Source organism: Triturus cristatus, chromosome 6 (assembly GCF_964204655.1).
Source record: "Triturus cristatus chromosome 6, aTriCri1.1, whole genome shotgun sequence".
Classification (NCBI taxonomy): Eukaryota; Metazoa; Chordata; class Amphibia; order Caudata; family Salamandridae; genus Triturus; species Triturus cristatus.
Window position 1 is genome coordinate 1,753,012,566 of NC_140589.1, and position 24,693 is coordinate 1,753,037,258.

Sequence of the window (24,693 nt, forward strand, 5' to 3'; positions counted from 1 at the left end):
CAAAGTAAAATAGCTCATGGTTTAAAAATGCAAGTCTGATTCTTTAATCTTTTGGCACAGCAAAGTTTCACTTCGTTGTACAAAAAGTGTCATCAGTGACTGCAAATGACTGATGTCAATTTATTGAATCAGGGTATGGGACTTGCACTTAAAGCTCAAAGTTGTGGGAACCGTCTGAGTGAATGGATTTTCAGTCGATGTGAGATTAGAATGGGGTGTGTCATAGGTGATCACAGGGAAGGGGAAGGGGGCAGCCATCAGGAATGCTGGGAAGACAGAGGATGTTTGTGGGTACTCACAAACATTGCTAATACATTTTGTCATCAAGGTTATTCTTATAGTACAATTTCATCTATGTCACTACATGGTTATGTATAGATGAAAGAATTTTAGTATTACTATGACCCTACTACATTGAACCTAAAACTATATTGGCCATTTTAAATTAAAGTATTTTTTTAATTAAATGTATATTTCATAATTGTCATCAATTACCCAACCCTTAGCCATAATTGTAACCACAGCCCTAAATTAAATATGTTAAACTTAATTTAATTATTGACTTGGAAGTAACATTTATGTCATACGTGGACCCGCTCCCTGCTGGATCTACTCCTTCTTAATGGATAGACCACAAACAGTAAGCCTGGCACCTTATTCGTCGGAAGGCAGCAAACTCATCTATAGAGTGCCTCAAGATTCATCACTCAGCCCAACCCTCTTTAAGGCATACATGATTCTGCTGACCAAAGTCATCGATGCACACACCATCAACATCCTCTCCTAAGCAGATTGCATGCAACTCATACTCTCCCTCTCTGACAAAATCCCCAACACAAGAAACAAGTTCACCGCCTGCATGACCGAAGTCCCTAATTGAATGAAGGACAAATGTCTCAAGCGCAACACTGACGAGACGGAGGTAAAAACACCTCACCATGGGACCCCAACTGGTGGCTGGTTGAACTCGGACCCACACTCAGACCCAACCAGTAAACCTCGGACGCATCTTTGATAAATGTTATACATTTTGATAGATACTGGGAGAATGTCAAAAATGAGAGTATTTACAGAACATGAAAAATAATTGGATCTACTATAAAGAAAATAATGCAATATATGTACTGTTTACTGGTTGTAAAATACTTGTCGCAATTTTTGCAGTCATTAAATATTTTTATGAACCAATATATGTATCACTAGGTGGGTTCCTAAAAAGCAGAATTAGAGTGGGTCGCACGGCAATATACCCAATTAATATTCATTAGATAGGTTGCAAATTGGGACTCAATCCTGTTGGCCATAATCACAGAGAGGGTGGTTCCTTGCACCACTGGCTTCTCTTTATACATTTTTTTTTTTTTATATTCATGAAGGAGAAGGTGTCCCCTAGAGATCCCTTCTTTTTTGTAAATGGTTGAACGCTTCCCTTGAATTTTCAGTAAAACCTCGCTAAACATTGATACATAATACACCTGTGAGAAAATGCAACTTTTTGAGTGGTCATTCCCATTTTTGCTGAATTGTTTTGCTGTTATTTTAGGTTCTGCACCCTGAGGTAATGTTGTCCAGTACCGGATGCATGTACTCTGACCTCTAACACATTTAGAAATTGGCAAATCCCTGATTGACCTTTTTATAAGGGCATGGTATATTGTTCAGAAATTGCACCATGGCACAGAAAGTTGAATATCACCCGAGTACTGCAGCACTTATTGTGCCATGTACCATCCACTAGGATGGCTTCAGGCCTACCATTATAGCTTGACAGCTGGAGTTTAAACCTACAGTATGACATGTTAAAACATCTCTTTTTAACATGCAACCCCCCCCCTTGTACATATTAGTAAGTCTCCTGCATGTAGGCCTCATATTTTAAAGTGGGACATGTAGAAAGTTAATGTAAAAATGTCCCTACAGGGACACAGCCTAAAAAGCTATTTTCAATATGTAAGCCTAGCTGTCATATGAAGGCAACCAGAGTGCAGAATAGAACACTAATACTGCTAACTCAAGAAAGTGACCAGCTAGAAAAACAATTAAAAAGTTCAATGGAGAAGTTGGATTTTTAATAAATATGAAGGAAAAATAACTTTTGGAAAGTCACCCTCAACCTCAGCAGGCTCAGGGTCGGCTCTAAGGCAGTGTGGCTGGGGCCACCGCACTGGGTGCGGACTATGGGGCGGGCACCGTGTTTGCAAGTATTTTACGGTTTCAGGCACCTCTGGTGATTAATGTTCTTCCTTAAGAGAGAGAGAGAGAGCGAGAGAGAGAGATTGGAGTTTTGTCTAGTGGAAGTCAACTTTCGTCAAAGAGCTGCGTGCAAACTTCAAGGTATAGATTAGAGCGTTATAATTCTTTCCCCCAATTTTTCATTATCCTAATGTTGCAAAAAGGGTTAATTTGGGTAGAAATCAGTTCCTAATATTAAATGGAACCCCCAGCCATGGTGTTATGCTTTAAATACTGAGTTTGTGCTTTTCCACACCAAGCACTTAAACTATACTGCCTACCAGTATGGATGACCTGTGACTCCTACATCGTGTGGTCCTCTGCCTTATGTAACATCCCTCATACACTGATATACATTATATGATTGATTGTCTCTGCGTAATGTCTGTGTCTGATGTAAACTACTAAGATACCCTACACTGGGATAAATTACTTGAGGGGCACTGTTAAAAGGTGATAGTGAGGGAAAGCATGGCGCAGGTGGTCTTTGGTGGGGGGGGCACCAACGAAAATTGTCACACTGGGCACTATCAGTGCTAAAGCCGGCCCTGAGCAGGATAATTTGTATTAGCTCTCCAACTACCCTCAGCCAGTGCTCAGCCTTAAATGAAGTATGAAGGAAATTCTTCCCAGGATCACACAATGGGCTGAACCGGATGGGTAGAGATGACTCCTATGAGCTCAGTGGAATATTCAGTGTGGGGGCTGTGCCCCTTCTATTGACACCCCAGCTCAAATCCTGCATTACAGGTCTGCCTGAAGTACATGTAAAAGATTTGCACCTCTCAAAGAGAGCAAACAGCATGCTACGACAATTTCAGTGTATCACCTGTCTGATTGCTGAAGAACCCTGCATTTGTCTTACCAGACTTCTGTTTTTGGGTTTGTTGTGGCACAGTGCCTGCTTGAAACTGGATTTTAGTGTTAGATGTGGGAGGACACTAGGAGTATCCTAGTACACTGCCCACACAAACACCCAGGACTCGGAGCTCAAGTTTACAGTGGCTAAAACCTTTTTGCCATTTTATAAATGCCCTCACACATGGCCTTTTGGTCCAGCTTGCAGTAAAGCAAGCAAGAGCTACTACAAATATATTAAGCCAGGGCCTGGGAACCTTAACTCCATTGGTTTGAGAAAAACTAGAAGTGTTATAGGGGGTGCACCACCCACAGGTTGACCCTCATCAGCCTTCCTCAAAAAACTGCTGTCATACGAAAGGATACCAGGTTGACTGAACCTGCTGTTCTTAGCATCTGTGACCTATGAGAAGGAGCTGAGACTGGATCCCCTTTCACTTGTACTTCAACGACAGAAGTATCGCAATGATATAAGGCTGATCTCCTGAAATGTTCTAGGAACATAAAAAAATTGAAGAAGAGATTCCTGTGACGTATCCCAGAAGGCCAGTGGCAACTGGACTTGGACTTTGCTGTTGCTCTCTGCCTGACACCCTGAGAGTCCCTAAGTGCTCCCTCTGAGGTCCTGGGGGCTTTTGAAGTGTACTCTTGTGGTTGGTTTTGTGCCAAAAGAAGTTTGGGATCTTGTTAAAAGCTTTTTCTCCAGAGTTTCAGGGGGACCGACCACAAAAAGGATCCGACCAGCATTTCCAGTGTGTTGCCTGAAATGTAGGTTGATTCCGTGTGGAGAAGACTTTTCCTTCAAAAAAACTACAAAGTCATTTTCAGATTTTGGGCTTAGAAACTTTCTTGACCTTCCCTACTTCCATGCCCTAACAAAGCTAATCTGCTTGGTGTATCCAATCAACACTTCATCATGTTCGGCCTCAAATCACTTGCATGTCTCTTGCTACCGTGACAATTGAGTACCACTGGCACATTGTGCTTCTTGGTGCTACTATCATTTAAATCTTTAAAGATTAATATCATCAGATTCCCTTATTGGATTTTTTTGTCATTTTGATATCATTTTGTTTATTGAATTTTACTCGACTTTTCTAAATTGGAGTGAAGATTTTATTGCATTGTTTTTTTAATTGTTTTGGTACTTCAAAATGCTTTTTGTCATTTTGTCTAAGGTAAGCCCGTTGCCTGTCTGCTCTGTGACACATCTACCTAGGTTTGAGCTAAGGTTTAAATTACTGAAATCTTTGACTGGATCTAGCAAGATAGTGGCTTTACTTTATGAGGTGAATACCAATCTGACCAAATTAATAAGCCAAGTATTCACAATACCATGTAGTTAACATTCTCCTGTTCCTTTATTCTGAAAATGCCCAGCCAACACGTGGGTTTGGGGTCACGTAGGAAGTCACGGAGCAGCGACCGCATTGTCAGCGTACAAACTGAGGTACCCGAATAAGGGGTGCGACTCTGAATTCGGGCAGAGACTTCAACCCTCGATATTTGGAAGAGATTGGCGGAAACCTCCGATTCTCTAGAATAACGGAAAGAACTACGATAAATATTAGAACGGAGATTTCGGTAAACTATGGTGGATACCACACATTTTAATTGCCAGCCAGGAAGGAAGTGGAACCGGTGGAGAAAACTCTGGCATTGAATCTGCTAGCCTGACAGGCCTGAGGAAGTCGAACGGTACTTCCCTGCGACGAAACACGTGTTGGCTGGGCATTTTCAGAATAAAGGAACAGGAGAACGTCAACTACATGGATTACTCTCAGTTATTATTCACTCTGTCTCTTGAATTTGTGTTGAATATACTGTATACTCATTGAAAGTAGAAATGGAATTAGCATGTGCAGAGGCTTTTATATACAATTGTGTTTGACCTTAGGGTCTATTTAGAGGGCTCAGGGTGTTTTTCCTCACCTTTTGCACCGCGTGATTTGTTATATTCAAACTTACGCATATACTGTAAGGCGCCATTTCCTCACATACAAGAACACCCCCCGCTTTAGTTTCCATTCACAATACCAGTTTGGTATTTGGAACGGACGACTGCAGCACACCCCCGTCCGGGTCTTGGTTTCCAATCTGAATCCCATTGTAGGAGTAAGAAGCATTTTTCTGACTCCTACAATTGGATTCAGAATGGATACTAAAATAGGGTTAGTACATATGCAGAAAGCATTTTAACTGTCACAAATGCCTAATCAGAGCAAACACCTTCTGTGCTGGTGCACCTTTGACTGCTTGGAGCCAACAAACACACCCTGGCGCCATGATGCAAGCATGTGTGCGAGATGTTAAGCATAGATTTTGTACTGGAAGGGCACCCATCCAAAAACTATTCTTTGAGATAGGTTAATACTTTTCCTCATTTTAAGTGTACTGCACAGAGCAGCACACATGCAAAGTTTGAAAAAAGAAAACTTTCTCAATCTTTACGCCTGCTTCAAGGAAGCTTTAATTTTGGCGCACATCTGTCTTCCTTTTTTAGTAGATTGGCCATTGTAGCCAAATCCATGGGGTGGTTAATGGGAATGCCCATATACCCACCCATGAAACACCCACTTTGTCCAAAGTAGCACAAAGTAGCGCATGGCACAAGTAGCATTACATTAGGCTACCGTCCAATGAATATTAAGATTTGTTTTGGAAAGTAAATCCCAATGCAATACTTTGCACAAGGTTTGTATCATTTTTGTGCTAGAAACCCGGCATAAGTGTTAGTGAATCTGCCTTCCAGTCTGTTACGAGCATGGCATAGAACTATAGGCTACTTTTAGGATTTTGGGGTAGCAGTTATGATTGAACTGGGACATTCCCTACCATCAGATTTGAAACAATGGGGACCTCTAATGCAGGCACAGTGGTTTTCATAGTGAAGTGAAAAGATCACCAGGGAGATTTTAGGGATGATCAGTGACTTAAGTGGTCTTTAGGTCTCGCAGAGGGCAGCGCATGCGCTGCCTCTACGAGGCATTAAGTAATTAGTATTACGGGTGAAACTCCACCCATTGCGTTTTTTTTGTTTTGTCCCTTGCCATTGGTTTAAATCGGGCATTGCTGTTTTAAACTCTCTCATTATTGGCTGGTGGGCAGGTGCGTCACTTCCGTTTTCTTCCGATTTCGGAGGAAGCAGCATCGACCAACTACAGTTTCCTGACGCTGCAGGGCAGTATCTTTTAATTGTAGGGACTACTTTGTTGTTGCCTGGTGCCTCCTCTCACGCCCGGACAGGACCAGGACGTACTTGTTTTAATACATTTTAGAGGGATCACTCTATACAATTCTCTGCGCACTTCCATACAGGAAACACAAGCGGGGCATTCAACTCGCATGAGGGCAGTGCCGCGGTGCCATGCCTTGTCTAACGGGCAGTTCTTTTCAGGGTGCGTGGAATACAGATGGGAAATTAACCTGTTTTCAAAGGAAGCTCTTATCGTAAAGCGCGCGCTTCTTTCGGTTACTAGACAGTTCTCGATGCCCATTTCCAGGATTCCGAGCTACTCTGAAACCCACTCACAGGGGTGCAATCGCTAGACAGAGCAGTTCGGAGCCATGCATGCCCGGCGCTGGCACTGTTTCCTCGAGGCCCTGCGCGTGCCCTACACCACGCGCGCGCCTGCCAGCTCCAGCCCTGAAAGGGTTCGACCGATGCGTCACATTTGACAGGTTCCTGAAAGGTTTCATCACGAAAGGGAAAGAGTAAGTAAAAGCGAGCCAAGCCGGGGCTATATATAACCTGCCCTCTGTAATTTGGGGGGACGTTCGAAGCCTGCCAGCAGAGAGTGCCTGTCCACCCAGCTGCAGAGGTTTCCCTTCAGACCACAATGAACCGGCTCCTCGGCTGCACGCTTGTGATGAGTGTTGTGCTTTCGTTCTTAAGGCAGCTGGAAAGCTTCCCGGCTCCGCTGCTGAGTTCTTGCTCGTCTCCGTGCATTAGTAATGTGATTGAAGTAAACTGAGGTAAACTCTTCCTCACTGCCCTGGTTGCGGCTCTTTGAAAGGGAAGTTCCCTCTTACTGCTTCAGGTGTGATGTTTGCGTTTTCAGGTCAATGTTTTTATTTCTGTTTTCGCGTGAGCTCTTTATTAATTATTATTTTATTTACTCAAAGTACCGCGGGTAGAAATGATCACCGCATTGATGTGATGCACTGTACGAACCATGTGCTTATTTACCCATCTCAGTGATACTAATTGTATCGACCTCGGAAAGATGAGAGACTGAGCTGCCCGTCAAGGATTCACCCAAGCGACTTTTATCTTAGACACGGATTTCTGCGGTTGATGCCCACGATCAGTGACCTCTTTTTGATGGCTAGAAGGTAACCTTAGGGCTGGAGCTTGGATTCTTATGATGCCAGAAGCAATTATATATTTTGGCACCACTCTGCTTTCAATAGGTTCACGTTTCTTGGGGGCAGTACGGTGCCGTCTAGTTCAAGACGACCTATATATGGCCGCATACTGGTGCCTTCTCACCACCACACCAAAGGCATTTGACCTATTCAGCTAAACACTTGGTGTTGAAATCTGTGTGCAGCCTGATGTGAAACACTTGATTCCCTAGAGGCCTGGCTCAGCCATTCATCCTTCTGATGTTCATAATTTGTGGACAGGGGAGATGGATTATAAGAACATCTGTTCCGTATAGTGCTACAAAATGGAAATAAATGCGGTAGCAAGTGCTAAACAAAAAGTTCCACTTATTATTATTGTGATATTGAGAAAGGTGGGACAGGTGAAAAGGGAACAGAGCATGTACGGCTTGTCACAACAGTGTACGGGTGGGTGTACCTCTTGCACTTCCTGGGAGCAGCCAAATTCACATAGCTGGAAATCAGTACACTCAGCAGTAGGGCAGCGTGTCCCTTTCTCCACAAACCCTAAGTACCAATGTCTTCGTCCTCATAAGGCCCAACGCTTGAAGGTGGCTTTTACATTCTATTCTATGAACTTTCAATATTAATTTCCGATTGTTAGATTTAAGAAAAGTGCTTGTTAAGGGATAATTGTATGCAAGTGTTATTTAGTGCACTGCACTTGTTGCCTGTGTTTACAATTGCATACTACATTGGCTGGTGAGCGCTGTCTGCTACTTGCCTAACCACTGCAGTGCAGGCCTGGAATGTCATCTGGAGTAAGGTGTAAATCCCTGGGCATGGGGTACAAGGAGGCCTGCACTTACAGCATTACTCCCAGACGGCTGCTACCAGGGCTTGCAGAAGCCAGGATTTGCACTGGGCCCTGTCTTAGAGGTGCCAGTGCTTTAGGGACCCGGACTTGGGTGGAGGTCAGAGGCAGGGTGGTCTTATTTATATTGTGGCCACGCACAAGCACTACAGCACGTGTGCACCAATTTTCTCTGAGCATATGACTGATAGTGCTGGTAATGGTCCAGCTTACATGAATTAGGAGCGTTTTGCCAACCCCTAAAGCACTTCCGTTTCATTCTCGCCCTCAGCACCACGGCCAGGGACCTGTTGGGAGTAAAGCAGCAGCAGGAAGTGGTGCTTGGCACCGAGGGGAATGAGCAGGTGGGACTGGCTCCTGGGCTAGGTAAGCCTGGCCACCGTTGTTGACAGGTCTCCATGGCACACGGCACGCGTGTCTGCTTTTAATTGCTCTGTTATGGTTCAGCTGGTGCTGGATTTTTGGGTTGTGGTTGGTCACGACTCAATGGCCTTCATTTGCGTAGAGAGTCTCTTCCTATTTCAGGGGCCTTCTGCTTCCAGGCCTCGCAGCTGCGAGCGCAGGTTCCTTGTAGGGTGTGACCTACCACGCTATGCAGAGTAGCCCTGCCTCCAGAGAGTTCCTCCTCTGTCTCTGACTGTCCCTCCATCTCCCCCATCTCCCCTCTACTTCCCCATAGGCATGGAGAGCTGTGCTACTGCCCTTGCTGTACCTTTCTTGCCTGTGTGATGCCTCTGCCATCTTTGCTCTTTGTGTGTGTAGGGAGGAGGCTACACAGCTGCCGCCAGTTCATTGTGTGTATATGCCGCGTGTGTTGCTTCTTTTCTTTGTGTTGGTGAAGCTTGCACTGCTTCTGACTCTGCTATACGTGTTGGGCGTGAAACTGGAAATATGCCTGTGTTGCAGTGATGCTACCTGCAATACAACTATTCTGTATATGTAAACAACGTGCAATGCCGGTGCCTGTGATGCACCTATTGTGTGCAAACAGCGTGCAATGCTGGTACCTGTGATACACCTATTGTGTGCAAACAGCGTGCAATGTTGGTACCTGTGATACACCTATTGTATGCAAACAACGTGCGAGCTTAAGCTATTGGCATTGTAAAGAACAATGCCTTTTATTTATGTTTTTAAAAAAAAAAACATAAATAAAAGGCATTGTCATTTACAATGCCAATAGCTCAAACTCGTGTAAATGCGAGACCTATTGCATTGCAAATGCTTGTTTTTCTATGGAATCAACATGAGGCGCTCGGTCATGGTAAAAAAAACAAATAGCATTGCATCTTCAGCAATACCATGTTTATTCAACGCAGATGGGTGTTTTTTCGATGAGCCTCTGTAATTCTTTCCATTCGATTTGTGACAGCTGGCTTTATTTTTCTGCTAACTCATTTTAAGCATGGTAACTCTGAGGTACACAAGCTGTTGGGTTTAACATTTGTTCTAGTGACGACATCAGGCTGAATGGAGCTTAGAAAGAGCTCTCCTTGTGCAGTAGAGGATGACTCGGCTTTGGCTCGTGTGTTTGGAGAGTAACAATGAGAAGGGATTGCATGGTGCTAGAATGAGTCATGCTGTTCTGAAGGTTAGCCTGCATCATTCGGCTTGATGGGAGAAGCAGCAAGAAATGGTCTATGATGAAGATAGGCGTGTGGCTTTGCAGCGTTGTGGGACAATTTCTAAAGTTGTGAGACAAACTTTTCAAAACTTTGAAAACCTCACAAAGTTTGCAAAGATGTTCTTTTAAAAAGTACTTGTACATGAATATATTTCAAGTAAGAGCAAGTGGTGCAGTGAGCGTTCGAACACTTTGCAAATTTTTATCAGGGAGAGTAGATGAAGAGATTTAACAATGAGTAAAATGTTTTCTATGGGATAGAAGAAAAAGGAAACATTTTTTTCCCCTGGAGTGCACCATGTCAATCTGTGAATCACAGAAAAGGCAGAAAACTATACACAGTGCTAGACTTTACCAAATTAACCGTGAACAACCCTGTTGAGCTTACAGCCGGATCACCCGCTGGCTAATTGTCCTCTATTTTGAGATACATTTATTAACAATTTCACAGTAGTGGCGGCTAGGGTGTCTGCAGGATGGTAATTCCAGCTACAAACACACCAGTCATCTTGTTTTCACGGTTGCCCGCAACTTCAAGTGTTTCCAGTTTTTCCACTTAGAAGACAGATTCTTCTCTCTACTAAATGCTTATGTTTAAAAGCATCATAGTTCCAGTTCACTCGGGATTAACCCTGCCGAGGTCTTGTATTGCTTGAGGGTTTCCTATTCTCACGCATGACCTTCACCTACATATACATCTCATCTACGTATTTAGTTAGATTTTGCACTCGGTGATTGCTAAATAACCCGGTTCATTGTTTACTTGAGACCCACGGTCTAAGAACAGTCTATTCTCCCCTATAATTATTAGGAGATTGATCGTAGAACATGTCCTAAACCACGCATACATCACGAGATGGGCGTCTGACATCAATAGGTTGAATTCTGATCACACACTGAGGAAGCACTCACCCCTGGTCTCTTCCATTGTATAACCCGACGGCTGTCATTGGAGAGTAGCGTGGATATCAATTTTGGACCAATGGAGCCGTCCGCTGCTGGGAAAGTCTCATCTTCAAAGAGCAGGCCATTCCTCAGGTGATACTCTCTCAGGTACTCAAAGTCCTGCTCATTGAACTTCTTAGGGTTCTCCAAGGACCCCAGTCTTCTGTGGGTTTGCTGTCCTTGTGCTCTGTTGTGATTGGCTCCGGGGTTTGGCATCATGTCACTTGCCTGTGGGAAAACGAGATGCAAAGTTAACGTTTACTTGAGTGCACCATTGGTAAAATGCATGCAACCACATTGAGATACTGCAAGCGCCCACAGATCAGATGCTGCTGGAGCTGAGAAATGAAAGTAGCTACAACATTAAGAATATAACATGTTACACTTGATTGCGCCCTGCGATAAGTTTTATTCATATCAAGGGGTGTAATTTGGCTTTGTTTTAGAGAGAACAAGCGGATTATTTTCACGTCTGATGTAACATGCATAATAATATGGATACCCAAATGTGCTACTTCTAGGTACAAATTCCAGAATGTGACTCACAGAATCAGGACCCTACACCTATATCGACTAGTGTATGTTTAGATTAGAGGTTAGAACCTAGGTGTCCACCGAGGAGTCGCAGAGGAGGAAACCACTGGGACGATAGTAAACACTCACAAAGTTGTAACCTGCTGCCAAAACTAGGGGTGGGCGGAATTTGCAAAATTCACTTTCGCAAACTATCGCAAAAATGTTAAAAATCTCCGCAAACACGCGGAAATATCACGAAGACGCGGAAGTTTTTTTCCCGCCAGTTCGCGGTATTTTCTGCATGATCGCGGCTCACCAACTTACCCATGCAGTTGATCATGGGCGCGACCATCTTGTTTTCACTTGTCTCGCGGTGCATGATCGTGAGAAGAAAGACGTGATCGCGCGGCGAATGACGTGATCGAGCGACGAATGACGTTAATGCGGGCGCGAACTGTCGCAAGACAGCGCAAATGGCTACCAACAATCCAACATCTCGTGGAGAACGCGACAGGATCGGGAAAACTTGTCGGCGAATGCGAGGATTCAGGTAAGGCGATCGCGCGCACGCGAGAATGTAGTTTTTTACAGCGCGAGCAAGAACAAAAATTCTGGTAAGATGCGAATTGGGGAAATTTTGACATTTTCGCGGTCTCCGTGGAAAGCGAAAATGTCAAATTATCGCAATTTCCACGAGCGGAACGGAATTTTCGCCCAGGCTTAGCCAAAACCATCTGTGCAACGTGATTGGTCAAAGTGTAATTTAGAAATATCCAAACACCACCATATTTTTATAGGCATAGGAATTTTCCCTAATAAGGAAATATTTTCCAGGTGAAGAAAACGAATGGCTGGATTTTCCACGCAAGATTTTCCACAGGTGTATCTGTGGAGGTGAGAAAAGAGTTACAGATGAGGGAACAAAAGCATCTCCCGCTCGACCTCCTCTATGAATGTTTGCACATAGCTACTGCAAAAGTTTCTGAGAAGAATTACACCAAGATCAGAATAAAACTACAACTGAACTCAAAATATAGCATGTGTAGTCTGGTCAGTACTACGTGAAATATTTGCATTACAAAAGATGTTGGGCAGACTTCAAAGTGTTAAATAAATTCATTAGTTTAGCACTTGAATTTGGAAAAATAAATAATCGGACTAAAAGAGGAAACAATTGTTCCCTTTGTCCAATGCAGGGTCAGTGGATGATCTAATGTGCTGGCAGCAAGCAAAACATAATATTGTGACGGCCATTCCAGGACTACAGGTTCCAAAGACTGCACCCTGGAAAAACAAAGTGTCAGAGGCAGCATACAGGGACAGATGGAGTATTTGTGACAACACTGAATAAATGGACAGGGCCCATAAGACAAATATTGCTCTCTAAAATCAAGCATGTCTGCTGCTTCCCAAATTCTCTTTGTTTCTAGTCTTCTTTTCAACCATGTTGCTGCCAGATTGCTTAAGAAGTTTCTTTTAAAGAATGACTTTCGATCAACCAAAAAAGTCTTGAGTTAACACTGTGGTTGCACAGATCTCAGCAATAGTGATACTCAGAGCATGGTATTTTCATGATGTATTTCTCAATTGGTGTTTTGTGCATGTTACAGCGAGCCCTTCACCTCTTTTGTAGATCTATTATGTTTGTGCAGTTTTGCAATTAGCACTGTTCTCGGCTGTTGAAGATCAAGATATGTAGCAGTATATGAAAAGAAGCTGTATCAGGGAAGGAGAGGGCAGTGAAAATGAATCAAACTTATCAGAGCCAAGTAGGAGTCAATCAATCAATCAATCAATCAGTGGTTTATAGAGCGCTCTACTCACCTATGAGGGTCTCAAGGCGCTGGGGGGAGCAGGGGGGGGGAACAGCTCCGGGTCAGTCAAAGAGCCAGGTCTTGAGGTCCTTCCTGAACGTGTTGAGGGTTGGGGAGCGTCTGATGTTGACCGGTAGCTCGTTCCAGGTTTTGGCCGCAATGTGGGAGAAAGCTCTCCCGCCCGTTCTGCTTCTGCGGATGCGGGGACCTCTGCCAGGGCGAGGTCAGCGGAGCGGAGGCTCCTCTTGGATATGTGGAAACATACTCGGTTGTTGAGGTATTTGGGTCTGATTTTGTTGAGGGATTTGTAGGCGTGGGTGATGAGTTTGTAGGTGATCCTCTTCTCGATGGGGAGCCAGTAAAGGCTTCGGAGGTGTTGGGTCATATGTTCGTGGCGCGGTGTCCCTAGGACGAGTCTGGCGGCAGCGTTCTGGATGGTTTGGAGCTTGCTTAGAAGAGTTTTGTTGTTTCCAGCGTAGAGGGCGTTGCCGTAGTCAAGTCTGCTGGTGATGAGTGCGTGGGTGACGCTTTTTCTGCAGTCGGGGGGATCCATTTGAAAGTCTTACGGAGGATGCGGGGGCAGTTGAAACTGGAGGAGGAGACGGCATTGATCTGGCGGTTCATGGAGAGGGAGGAGTCAAGGATAATGCCGAGGTTCCGAGCATGGTCTGTCGGGGTGGGTGGGCTCCCGATGGTGGAGGGCCACCAGGTGCTGTCCCAGGCGGCGGTGCAGGGTCCAAGGATGAGGACCTCGGTCTTCTCGGAGCTTTAGGCAGCTGTCCTTTATCCATGCTGCTACGCTTCTCACTCCTTCCTGGAAGCTGAGTCTGGTGATTTCTGGGTTCTTGGTGAGGGAGAGGATGAGTTGGGTGTCGTCGGCGTAGGATACGATGCTAAGCCCATGCTGTCTGACGATGGCGGCGATGGGGGCCATGTAGATGTTGAAGAGTATCGGGCTTAGTGAAGATCCTTGGGGTACTCCGCAGACGATGTCAGTGGGGTCGGAGAGGAAAGGGGGGGGGGGAGTCTGATCCTCTGGGTTCTGATGGAGAGGAAGGATTGGATTCAGTAGAGGGCAGCTCCTTGTATTCCTGCGTAGTGGAGTCTGGTGGCTAGTGTGCGATGTAAGACAGCGTCGAAGGCTGCGGAGAGGTCTAGGAGGATGAGGGCTGCGGTGTGTCTGTGGTCGAGCAGCATGCGGCTGTCGTCAGTGGCAGCGAGGAGGGCGGTCTCAGTGCTGTCGTTGGTGCGGAAGCCAGACTGGGAAGCGTCTAGGATGCAGTTTTCTTCGATGAAGGCGGTCAGCTGGGCGTTCACGAGTCTTTCGGTGACCTTGGCAGTGAAGGGGAGAAGAGAAATAGGCCGGTAGTTCTTCAGGTCAGTTGGGTCGGCCGATGGTTTCTTGAGGAGGGGTTTCACCTCTGCACATTTCCAGTCATCAGGGCAGGTGCCAGATGTGAGGGAGGAGTTGATAGTATGTCCTAGTTCGGGAGCGATGGCAGTGGTGGCCCTGTGGAAGATGTGAGGGGGCAGGGGTCCGTTGGGGCTCCTGAGTGGGTCTTCTTCATGGTTGAGGAGATGAGCTCAGGGGACGCGGTGGCCCTGGAGGTGATGGTCGGCTTCTCGGCGTTGGTGGGTGGTGTGGTGCTGTCTTCTGCAGGCTCGCTGAAGTGGTCATAGAGGGCCTTGATCTTCAGGTGGAAGTAGGAGCTGACTTTGTCGCAGCGTTCCTGGGAGGGTGCGATGTCGGTGGCTTCGCAGGTGGGTATTGCGAACTGCTGAATGACGTTGAACAGTTCCTTTGTGTTGGATGCGTTGGTCTTGACTTTGTCTCTGATGAAGGTTCTTTTGGTGTCCCTTATACGCTGGTGGTAGTCGTTCATGGTGAACTAGTAGTAGTTTCGTGCTTCAGTGGTCTTCAGGATTCGCCAGGTTTTCTCCAAACGTCTGCAGGCGGCCTTTGGCGGGCGTTGTTTGGCAGTGTGCCGGAGAGATGCCAGCTTGTCAGTGCAAAACACACATGATGATGGACGGAATGTTGCACATTGGCAAAACATTCACCCCCAGTCACAGATCTGGGTTTAATCCATCGTTATTTTGCTCACCAAGCCACCCCAGTTCTTCACTAGTTCTTTTTGCATTTTTCAACCCGAGTGGGACGGGTATGCTCAGTCGTGAGTCTCGTGCTCTCCATGCCACTGGAATCAAGCTATCCTGGCTGAAGAGGGGTGAAACCCCGAAACCGGCCCTAGGATGCTTGTTTCCAGTCCAGGGAGGACCTGGCCTGGCAGTTCGGGCTGGACTGTTCCCATGGGGCACAGGGTCAAGACTGATTTGCATATGGCTGGGTCCAAACTGGAATTGAATGGTGAGCAAAAAAACTATGGATTTAGGCCTAGATCTCTGTACTGGGGTGAATGTATGACATTGTTCTGCATTCTGTCCATCATAAGTTCTTTTTGCATTTGGCACCCCGAGTGGGATGGGCATGCTCAGACGGGAGTCCAGTGCTCTCCATGCCACTGGAATCAAGCTATCCTGGCTGAAGAGGGGTGAAACCCCGATCCGGCCCTAGGATGCTTGTTTCCAGTCCAGGGAGGACCTGGCCTGGCAGTTCGGGCTTGGCTGTTCCCATGGGGCACAGGGTCAAGACTGATTTGCATATGGCTGGGTCCAAACTGGAATTGAATGGTGAGCAAAAAAACTATGGATTTAGGCCCAGATCTACTGGGGTGAATGTATGACATTGTTCTGCATTCTGTCCATCACTAGTTCTTTTTGCATTTGTCACCCGAGTGGGACGGGTATGCTCCGACTTGAGTCCCGTGCTCTCCATGCCACTGGACTCAAGCTATCCTGGCTGAAGAGGGGTGAAACCCCGAAACCAGTCCTAGGATGCTGTTTCCAGTCCAGGGAGGACCTGGCCTGGACGTTCGGGCTGGACTGTTCCCATGGGGCACAGGGTCAAGACTGATTTGTATATGGCTGGGTCCAAACTGGAATGGCATGGTGAGCAAAAAAACTATGGATTTAGGCCCAGATCACTGTACTGGGGTGAATTTATGACATTGTTCTGCATTCTGTCCATCACTAGTTCCTTTTGCAGTTCATCAGTGCAGCAGGAGACCCAGCTGTGGAATTCCCTGGCTGCGGAGTTGGTGTTGGTGGTAGCCCTGGGGAGGTCTTGGAAGAGGGTGGAGTTCAGGTGTTCCTCGGTGACCTTACTCCAATTCCGTTGAGGCGGGCGCGGGGCGGGCTTGGGTGCGGTGGTGGTGTTGAATGTGAAATGGACACAGTGGTGGTCTGTCCAGAGGGGCTGGGTGGTGTGGCTGAAGCAGATGTTTGATCCTCCCGCAAAGATGGGGTCGAGGGTGTGTCCAGCTCTGTGGGTGGGCGTGTCGACAAGCTGTTTCAGTCCTAGGTTGGCGAGGTTCTCGAGGAGAGTGGTGGAATCGGGGTCCTGGCTGTTCTCGAGGTGAAAGTTCAGGTCCCCGAGCAGGATGTAGTCAGTGGAGGTGATGGTGGTTGCGGGCTGGGCGCGGGGTCCTGGCGGCCTGTAGATGAGGGTGCCGCGTAGCGTGGTCCTGAGGTTGGTCTGGATCTGGAAGTGGAGGTGTTCCTTGTTGGAGTGTGGGTCGCTGGTGCTGGATACGGAGAGGCGGAGGGGGGTCTTGTGTGCGATGGCAAGTCCTCCTCCCGGGCGGTGTGGGTGTTCCTTTCTCTGGATCTTGTATCCGTCAGGGATAGCTGTGGCGATGTCGGGGCCGGAGGAGGTGTTGGTCCAGGTTTCCGTGAAGAATGCGACGTCGGGCGAAAGGGTGTAGATCAGGTCCCAGATCTCTACAGCATGACGTGTAGGGAGCGTACGATGAGAAGGATGCAGTTCAGGGTTTCAGTGGGTTGTCCTGTGGGTGGTCCTTCGGTGGCTGTGGGCGTCATGTCGACCGTGAAGGACCTTCGGCAGTGTCCGCAACGAGAACTGCCCATGGGTCTTGTTGGCCGAGGATCTTACGCAGTCGGCATGGCCTCCGGTTGAGGGCGTGGAGGCAGGCTGAGTCGTACCGGTGGGGGCCAGGAGACCCAGGGTTCCTGGCGCTGGTCGTGTCGCGGGCGGGCGCAGATGGGCTTGCCTTTGGAGCGCCTTTGGCGCGCAAGCGGGGCAACCGTGCAGCGGTCGCCATTTAGTATGGGAGGGGGGCAGGAGCGGGGGAGTGGGAGTCAGGAGCGAGGCTGACCGGGGGAAGGGGCCACAAGAGCAGCAGCGGCGGGAAAGTGGCAACAGTCGGGCACAGAATACAAATAGCGGGTGAAAAGGCAAAAACAGTGAATACAGTAAGACAATACGCAGGTAGCAATCAGGCACAAAATACAATATAATCACAGGTACCGCAGCAGCCTCGAACCCTGGGAAGAGAGGCTCAAGACTCGGCGATCCAGCTGAGGCGCGGCGCTGCTGTGGAGAGTGCTACCTGACCAGAGGTCGAGGAATCACGCGCGCTCCCCCGCAGCGGTCGCCATTAAGTGGGGGAGGGGGGCGGGAGCAGGGGAGCGGGAGGCGGGAGCGGGTCTGACCGGGGGACGGGGCCGCAGGGCCAGCAGCGGCAGGAAAGTGGCAACAGTCGGGCACAGAATACATACAGCGGGTGAAAAGGCAAAAACACTGAATACAGTAAGACAATACGCAGGTAGCAATCAGGCACAAAATACAATATAAGCAGGAAGATAAGTGGCATATTTTATTTAAAAAATCTTCAACAATGAAAGTTTCTGTGAGTTTTTTGTGGAATTGGGGTACAAATTTACCACTTTCAATGTGCACTGTTCGCAACAACAACAAAAAACTAACAAGAGAACCTTTGTATCAAGCAGGAGGGGCGGGAATGTACGCAGAAACACATTGTTTATGTGCATATGCAAACCATGGTCCAGTTGAAACCAGACTGCAGCAACCAGGATGTAACAGGGTTGGGGAGACAAACAAAGGAGGCAGTGCATTTTAGAATTTGGTTTTGAAAATTTACAGTAAACAGGTTTACTTTTAGAGGCATAGCAAGATGGCAAGAGATTTAGCAAAAACAACGCTCTTTCGCTCCAATGCTAAATCCAAGATTATAAAAGAATTCTGCAAGCTTCTAGGGCAAGGTACACTCTAGACCACACTTCTGCGGCTCAGATGTGGGATACTGTGTTTTCACAGCAAGAACCACAGTATATAGAAATTACAATGATTCTCATCGACTTTGACCAAGGATTGGATTCACTGCCTGGTTTAAAGCATTCTCGAATTACAATGGCAGAAATGTATTTCAAGCAGGGGTGGGCGGAATTTGCGAAATTCACTTTCGCAAATTATCGCGAAAAATGTTAAAAATCTCCGCAAACACGCGGAAATATCGCGAAGATGCAGATGTTTTTTTCCCGCCCGTTCGCGGTATTTTCTGCGTGGTCGCGGCTCGCCAACTTACCCATGCGGTTGTTCGCGGGTGCAGCCATCTTGTTTTCACTTGTCTCGCGGTGCATGATCGCGAGAAGAAAGACGTGATCGCGCGACGAATGATGTTACTGCGGGCGCGAACTGTCGCGAGACAGCGCAAATGGCTACCAACAATCCAACATCTTGTGGAGAACGCGACCGGATCTGGAAAAATTGTCAGGGAACGCGGAGATTCAGGTAAGGCGCACGCGAGAATGTATTATTTTACAGCGCGAGCAAGCAAAAAATTTCCGGTAAAATGCGGATTGCGGAAATTTTTACATTTTCTCGCTCTCCGCGGAACGCAAAAGTGTCAAAATATCGCAATTTCCGCGAGCCGAACGGAATTTTAGCCCAGGCCTAATTTCAAGGTTGTGCGAAAACAATTCCGCACATGGAAGAGGTAAATGTATAAAACCATAGAAGCAGAAAAAAAAGCTTTGTGGAGAATACTGTAGTCATGTTATGACAAATGGAATGATAGTCAATAAATCCTGACTTTCCCAGACACTGATGTTTGTAACCTGCATTTCGCGTCCGCTTGATTGGCAAGGGTCTCAACTGCCAGTTTTGTGGGGATAGCTGCACTGGCAACTGTAGTGGTTGGTTTTGCTTCACCATTGTGTGGCAGAAGTAATCCATGGTGAGTAGTTGATTGTGAGTACACTGAATATTTATTTGGACTGCATACCCAGATGTCGTGGGATATGTCCCCTGGGCACTGGTATGAATCTCAAGCTCTGAGATTTTATCAAATTCAATAAAGTTTCAACAACATTGCTGGCTGTTTTCTGTTTTATTTTTCATCAAGAAATTAATCTCCATTTCCATGATGCATTCGTTTTACATCGTTATCTTTTTATATATCCCAATGCATTTCGGCTTGTGAGCCTTCGTCTGGGGAATATCTAGAACAAATAATAAATGAACTATGCTCAATATACAAGTAATAACTATTGGTTCATGTACGCTTTGTTGACCATGCTGTGTTAAGTGGATTAATTGTGCCCCTGACTTATAATCAACATATTCATTTGTATGGCTTCGATATTAGTTGCTTTCAAAGCAGTATTCTGATGTTATTGTACATGCTTAGAAGTGGTGTAGCGCATAATGTAAAAAGGCGTGTTTGTTAATGTTTTTCTGGGCGTGTGCAGTTGTTTAAATCAGTGTTTTATTTGTGAATTTATTAATGCGGTGATTAGCGTGGCGTGTTAACGTGGTTATTATTAGCGTTGCGATGGTTTACGGGTGCCGCTTTTTAAGAAAAATTACTCGCGTATATCAATATCGCGTTTGCTTCATTACTTACTTGCGATGACAAGATGCGTGTTAGTTAAATCCTTGCGCGCGTTCTATGTGGAGACGTGCTAAGTTGCTTCTGGCGTGTTAGAGAGGAAGTGAACGCCGGCATTTAAAAACAGTGTGCAAGGATCTTAGAAATTAAAATAGGACTGACGAATAGTAGTTGACAACACTGTGTTTTGAAGTGTGTGCAGTGTGGTTAATAAAAAATATGTGTAAATGTTGTGTCATTCGGTTACAATTGAATCACTCAACAAAACTTGACTTAATATCAATATTATGAAACATAAAATTTGTAAGTGCACAATCGAGTCAATCAGAGATAACAAGTATATTCCATCCGATCATTCATCACAACGGGTTTCATTGAATTCAATGTGCTTATCCAGTGATTTTCACGATGTAGTAGTGTTTTGTGATTGTCCTTGCCTTCGCTTTTTGTTATTATTTCTAAAACACAAAATTTCAACTGGCTAATGTTGTGTCCGGCCTCTATGAAATGACTTGTCACTGTTGATTTGAGGTATTTTGTCCTAATGTTGCTTTTGTGTTCATTGACGCGTGTTTTTATTTTTCTTTTCGTTTGTCCCACGGAAAGTTTTCCACAAGGGCACTTTAACAAATATATTATATTGGTTGTATTACATTTAGCTGTTACTTTCAATTTGATTTTGTGTCCTTTCATAGGATGTGTTATGTAGGGGCCGGTGATGATGTTGCAATTATTGCAGTTCCAACATGCTACTGTTCCTTTATAGGTGACATTTTTGTCTTGTTGAGTGGGATTTTTGATGATCTCTCCCAAATTCTTGGCTCTGGTATACGCAAAGATAGGTTCTTGTTCAAAAATGTTGTTGAAATCTGGTTCTAGTTTTAATATTGTCCAATGCTTTTTGATGATTTTTTTAAAGGCTTTACTCATTATTGAATATTTTGAGACTACCGTTGTGCGATTGTACGAGGGCTTTTCTGTTGGTAGTAACGCTGTTTCTCTACTGATGGTTTTGCTTCTGTTTTCTGCTTGGATCAATATGTGTTCTGGGTATCCCCTTGCTTTAAATCGCTTTAGCATGTCATTTATGCATGTTGTTCTTGTCTCTAGGTTGGATACTATTCTTTTCACTCTGAGCACTTGTGTGTAAGGCATGTGGTTTTTTAATGAAGCTTGGTGAAAACTGCCATATAGGAGCGTGTTGTTTTTGTCAGTAGCTTTTCTGTAGAGGTCTGTTTGAAATCCTTCAGTGGTTTGTATTATTTTCACGTCCAAAAAGTTAATGGATTGTTCTTGGATTCCGAAGGTGAATTGTATTCTTTGATCTACTTCATTGAGCTCATTAAGTAGCTTAGTAAGTTTCCTTGTGGTCCCATTCCATAAGATGAATATATCATCTATAAAGCTTACAAAAAGTTTCAAATGGGTCTGCCATTCTGGTTTCGACAGTATGTGTTGTTCTTCAAAGTTCCCCATGAAGATATTCGCGTATGTTGGGGTGGCACAATTGGCCATTGAAGTTCCGATTTTTTGTAAGAACCAACTTGTTTGCCATTTAAAATAGCTGTGTTGTAAGGTAAATAGCATAAGTTCCATTAAGAAAACTTTTTGGTCATTGTTTTATTCACTTTGTAGTAAGGCTTGTTCTACAGCTTCTATGCCCAGTTGATGTGGTATGGATGTATATAAAGATTTTACATCTACTGTGCACATTAAGATTGTCTCATCCTTTGTTTTGGTTATCTTGTTGAATTTGTTAAAAAAATCTGTGGTATCTTTAATATAGGTTTGTAATTTAGTCACACAAGGTTGTAGGTACCGGTCCAAGTATTTTCCCACTGGTTCGTGAAGGCTGCCTCTTGTAGACACTATAGGACGAAAAGGTGGCGTTGTAAGGTTTTTGTGAATCTTAGGTACCATGTATATGGTTAGACTTTTTGGGTTTGTTTGGATCAGATTTTTTTAACTTTTTCGTTGATGGTTCCCATGTCTATAGCTTTTTGTACTATGTTCATTAAAACTTCAGTGATTTGTTCAGAAAGATCGAAGTCCAACTTCTTATAGGTGTAATCATCTGATAGCTGTGCTTCAACTTGTACTTCATAATAGTTGATGTTTAAAATCACCAATGCTCCTCCCTTGTCTGCTTTCTGACAGGTGATATCTGTTTTGTTGGCAATTGATTGTAAGATCCCCCATTCTTTTTGTGTAAGATTGTTGAATTTGTGTGGTTTCTGGAAATTTTATTTCTGTAAATCCTGTTTTACTAATGATTCAAATGTGTCTAGGCTTTTATGACTGATGGGTGCCATGTATGAACTTTTAGCTTTTAATCCTATTAATGGTTCTTCAGTAGTTGTTGTTGTTGGTTCTATCATGATGTTCTCAAAGTAGAGTCTTAAACGTAGTTTCCTCATAAGCTTGAATAAGCTAATGTCTATTTCCAAACTGTTGGTATAGGTCATAGGTACGAAAAAGGTACCTTTTTGTAATATGTTTATTTGTAATATGTTTAGTTCTGTACTTGATAGATGATAATCTGAAATGTTGATAACTAAGTTGTTCTGTGTCCCCCCCTTCTTGTTCGTGTCTTTCTCGGATGTTGTCATATGTGTCTGAGGCTGTTCCTTTTCTTTTTCTGGTTCGTAGGCTCCTCCTGGGTCGTCCCCGTCGGTGGGGCCTACCTCTAAAAAAGAAACTGTTGAAGATGTTGAACTTGATGCGGTTACAGGTGTGGTTTGTTCATGTACTTTTATTGATTGGTTTGATATATCACTTTCAGAGGAAGATGTATCTGTATTTAAATTGTATGGTTTAGTCTGTCTCCATTTTGTGTATATGTCCTACCAGGTGTAAACTTCTCTGAGTTTGTAATCTATGGTGTCTCTTCGGTATTTCGGTATTTTCCTTTCGTTAACTTCCTGGGTATGTTTTGATAATTGGTTGTTTATGTCTTCTAGGGTTTTGTTCCAATCTTCAACTGACATTGTTTTCTCTAGTTCAGATCTCACTGTTTCTATTTCCTTTGTAAGTTCCTCCAGTATGTTAGATAGTTCTTCTATGATTAAAAGTATTAAATCTAGAGAGCATTTGTTTAAAATCGCGAACCAGCGGTCCTTGAACTGTTGTATGTTTTTACATAGTGATGGTTTTAATGGGATTCTCAATCCCCTTGGGATCCTTTGGGCTTTATGATACTTAATCATGGTACTGGCATGTAATCTCTGATTGATTTCTTTTTTCGATAAGTAGAGTAATTGACGTAGGTTTTGTTCTTTGGTCCGTTTCAATATAAATTCTGTGGTTTCGTCTTGTATACGTGCATATATTTTGTTGGCTGCATCATCGGTGAATGCGAATGTACCCGCTCTAAGATCAGTCAAACTGGATATTTGTTCATATGCCATTTTAATAAGTAGCATCGATGGGGACGACCCGGGAGGAGTCAAAGAACCAGAAAAAGAAAAGGAACAGCCTCAGACAGGTATGACAACATCCAAGAAAGACAAGAACAAGAAGGGGGGACACAGAACAACTTAGTTATCAACATTTCAGATTATCATCTATCAAGTACAGAACTAAACGCATTACAAAAAGGTACCTTTATCGTACCCACAACCTATACCAACAGTTTGGAAATAGACATTAGCTTATTCAAGCTTATGAGGAAACTGCGTTTAAGACACTACTTTGAGAACATCATGATAGAACCAACAATAACAACTACTGAAGATCCATTAAAAGGATTAAAAGCTAAAAGTTCATACATGGCACCCATCAGTCATAAAAGCCTAGACACATTTGAATCATTAGTAAAACAGGATTTACAGAAATTAAATTTCCAGAAACCACACAAATTCAACAATCTTACACAAAAAGAATGGGGGATCTTAAAATCAATCGCCAACAAAACAGATATCACCTGTCAGAAAGCAGGCAAGGGAGGAGCATTGGTGATTTTAAACATCAACTATTATGAAGTACAAGTTGAAGCACAGCTATCAGATGATTACACCTATATGAAGTTGGACTTCAATCCTTCTGAACAAATCACTGAAGTTTTAATGAACTTAGTACAAAAAGCTATAGACATGGGAACCATCAACGAAAAAGTAAAAAAATATCTGATCCAAATGAACCCAAAAAGTCCAACCATATACATGGTACCTAAGATTCACAAAAGCCTTACAACGCCACCTTTTCGTCCTATAGTGTCTACAAGAGGCAGCCTTCACGAACCAGTGGGAAAATACTTGGACCGGTACCTACAACCTGTGTGACTAAATTACAAACCTATATTAAAGATACCACAGATTTTTTGAACAAATTCAACAAGATAACCAAAACAAAGGATGAGACAATCTTAATGTGCACAGTAGATGTAAAATCTTTATATACATCCATACCACATCAACTGGGCATAGAAGCTGTAGAACAAGCCTTACTACAAAGTGAATAAAACAATGACCAAAAAGTTTTCTTAATGGAACTTATGCTATTTACCTTACAACACAGCTATTTTAAATGGAAAACAAGTTGGTTCTTACAAAAGACCGGAACTTCAATGGGCAATTGTGCCGCCCCAACATACGCAAATATCTTCATGGGGAACTTTGAAGAACAACACATACTGTCGAAACCAGAATGGCAGACCCATTTGAAACTTCTTGTAAGCTTTATAGATGATATATTCATCTTATGGAATGGAACCACAAGGAAACTTACTAAGCT

At 44.5% G+C, this 24,693-nt stretch overlaps 1 protein-coding gene across 1 annotated transcript in view; it reads right to left on the bottom strand.

Annotated features, from left to right (window-relative positions):
- The window catches only part of CAPN13 (calpain 13), a 582,342-nt gene that overhangs the window by 495,395 nt on the left and 62,254 nt on the right, over positions 1–24,693 (bottom strand). The window contains exon 2 of the mRNA XM_085609938.1: positions 10,830–11,090. Coding sequence (XP_085466064.1) covers positions 10,830–11,090 — 261 coding nt within the window. The remainder of the gene's footprint in view (positions 1–10,829; positions 11,091–24,693) is intronic.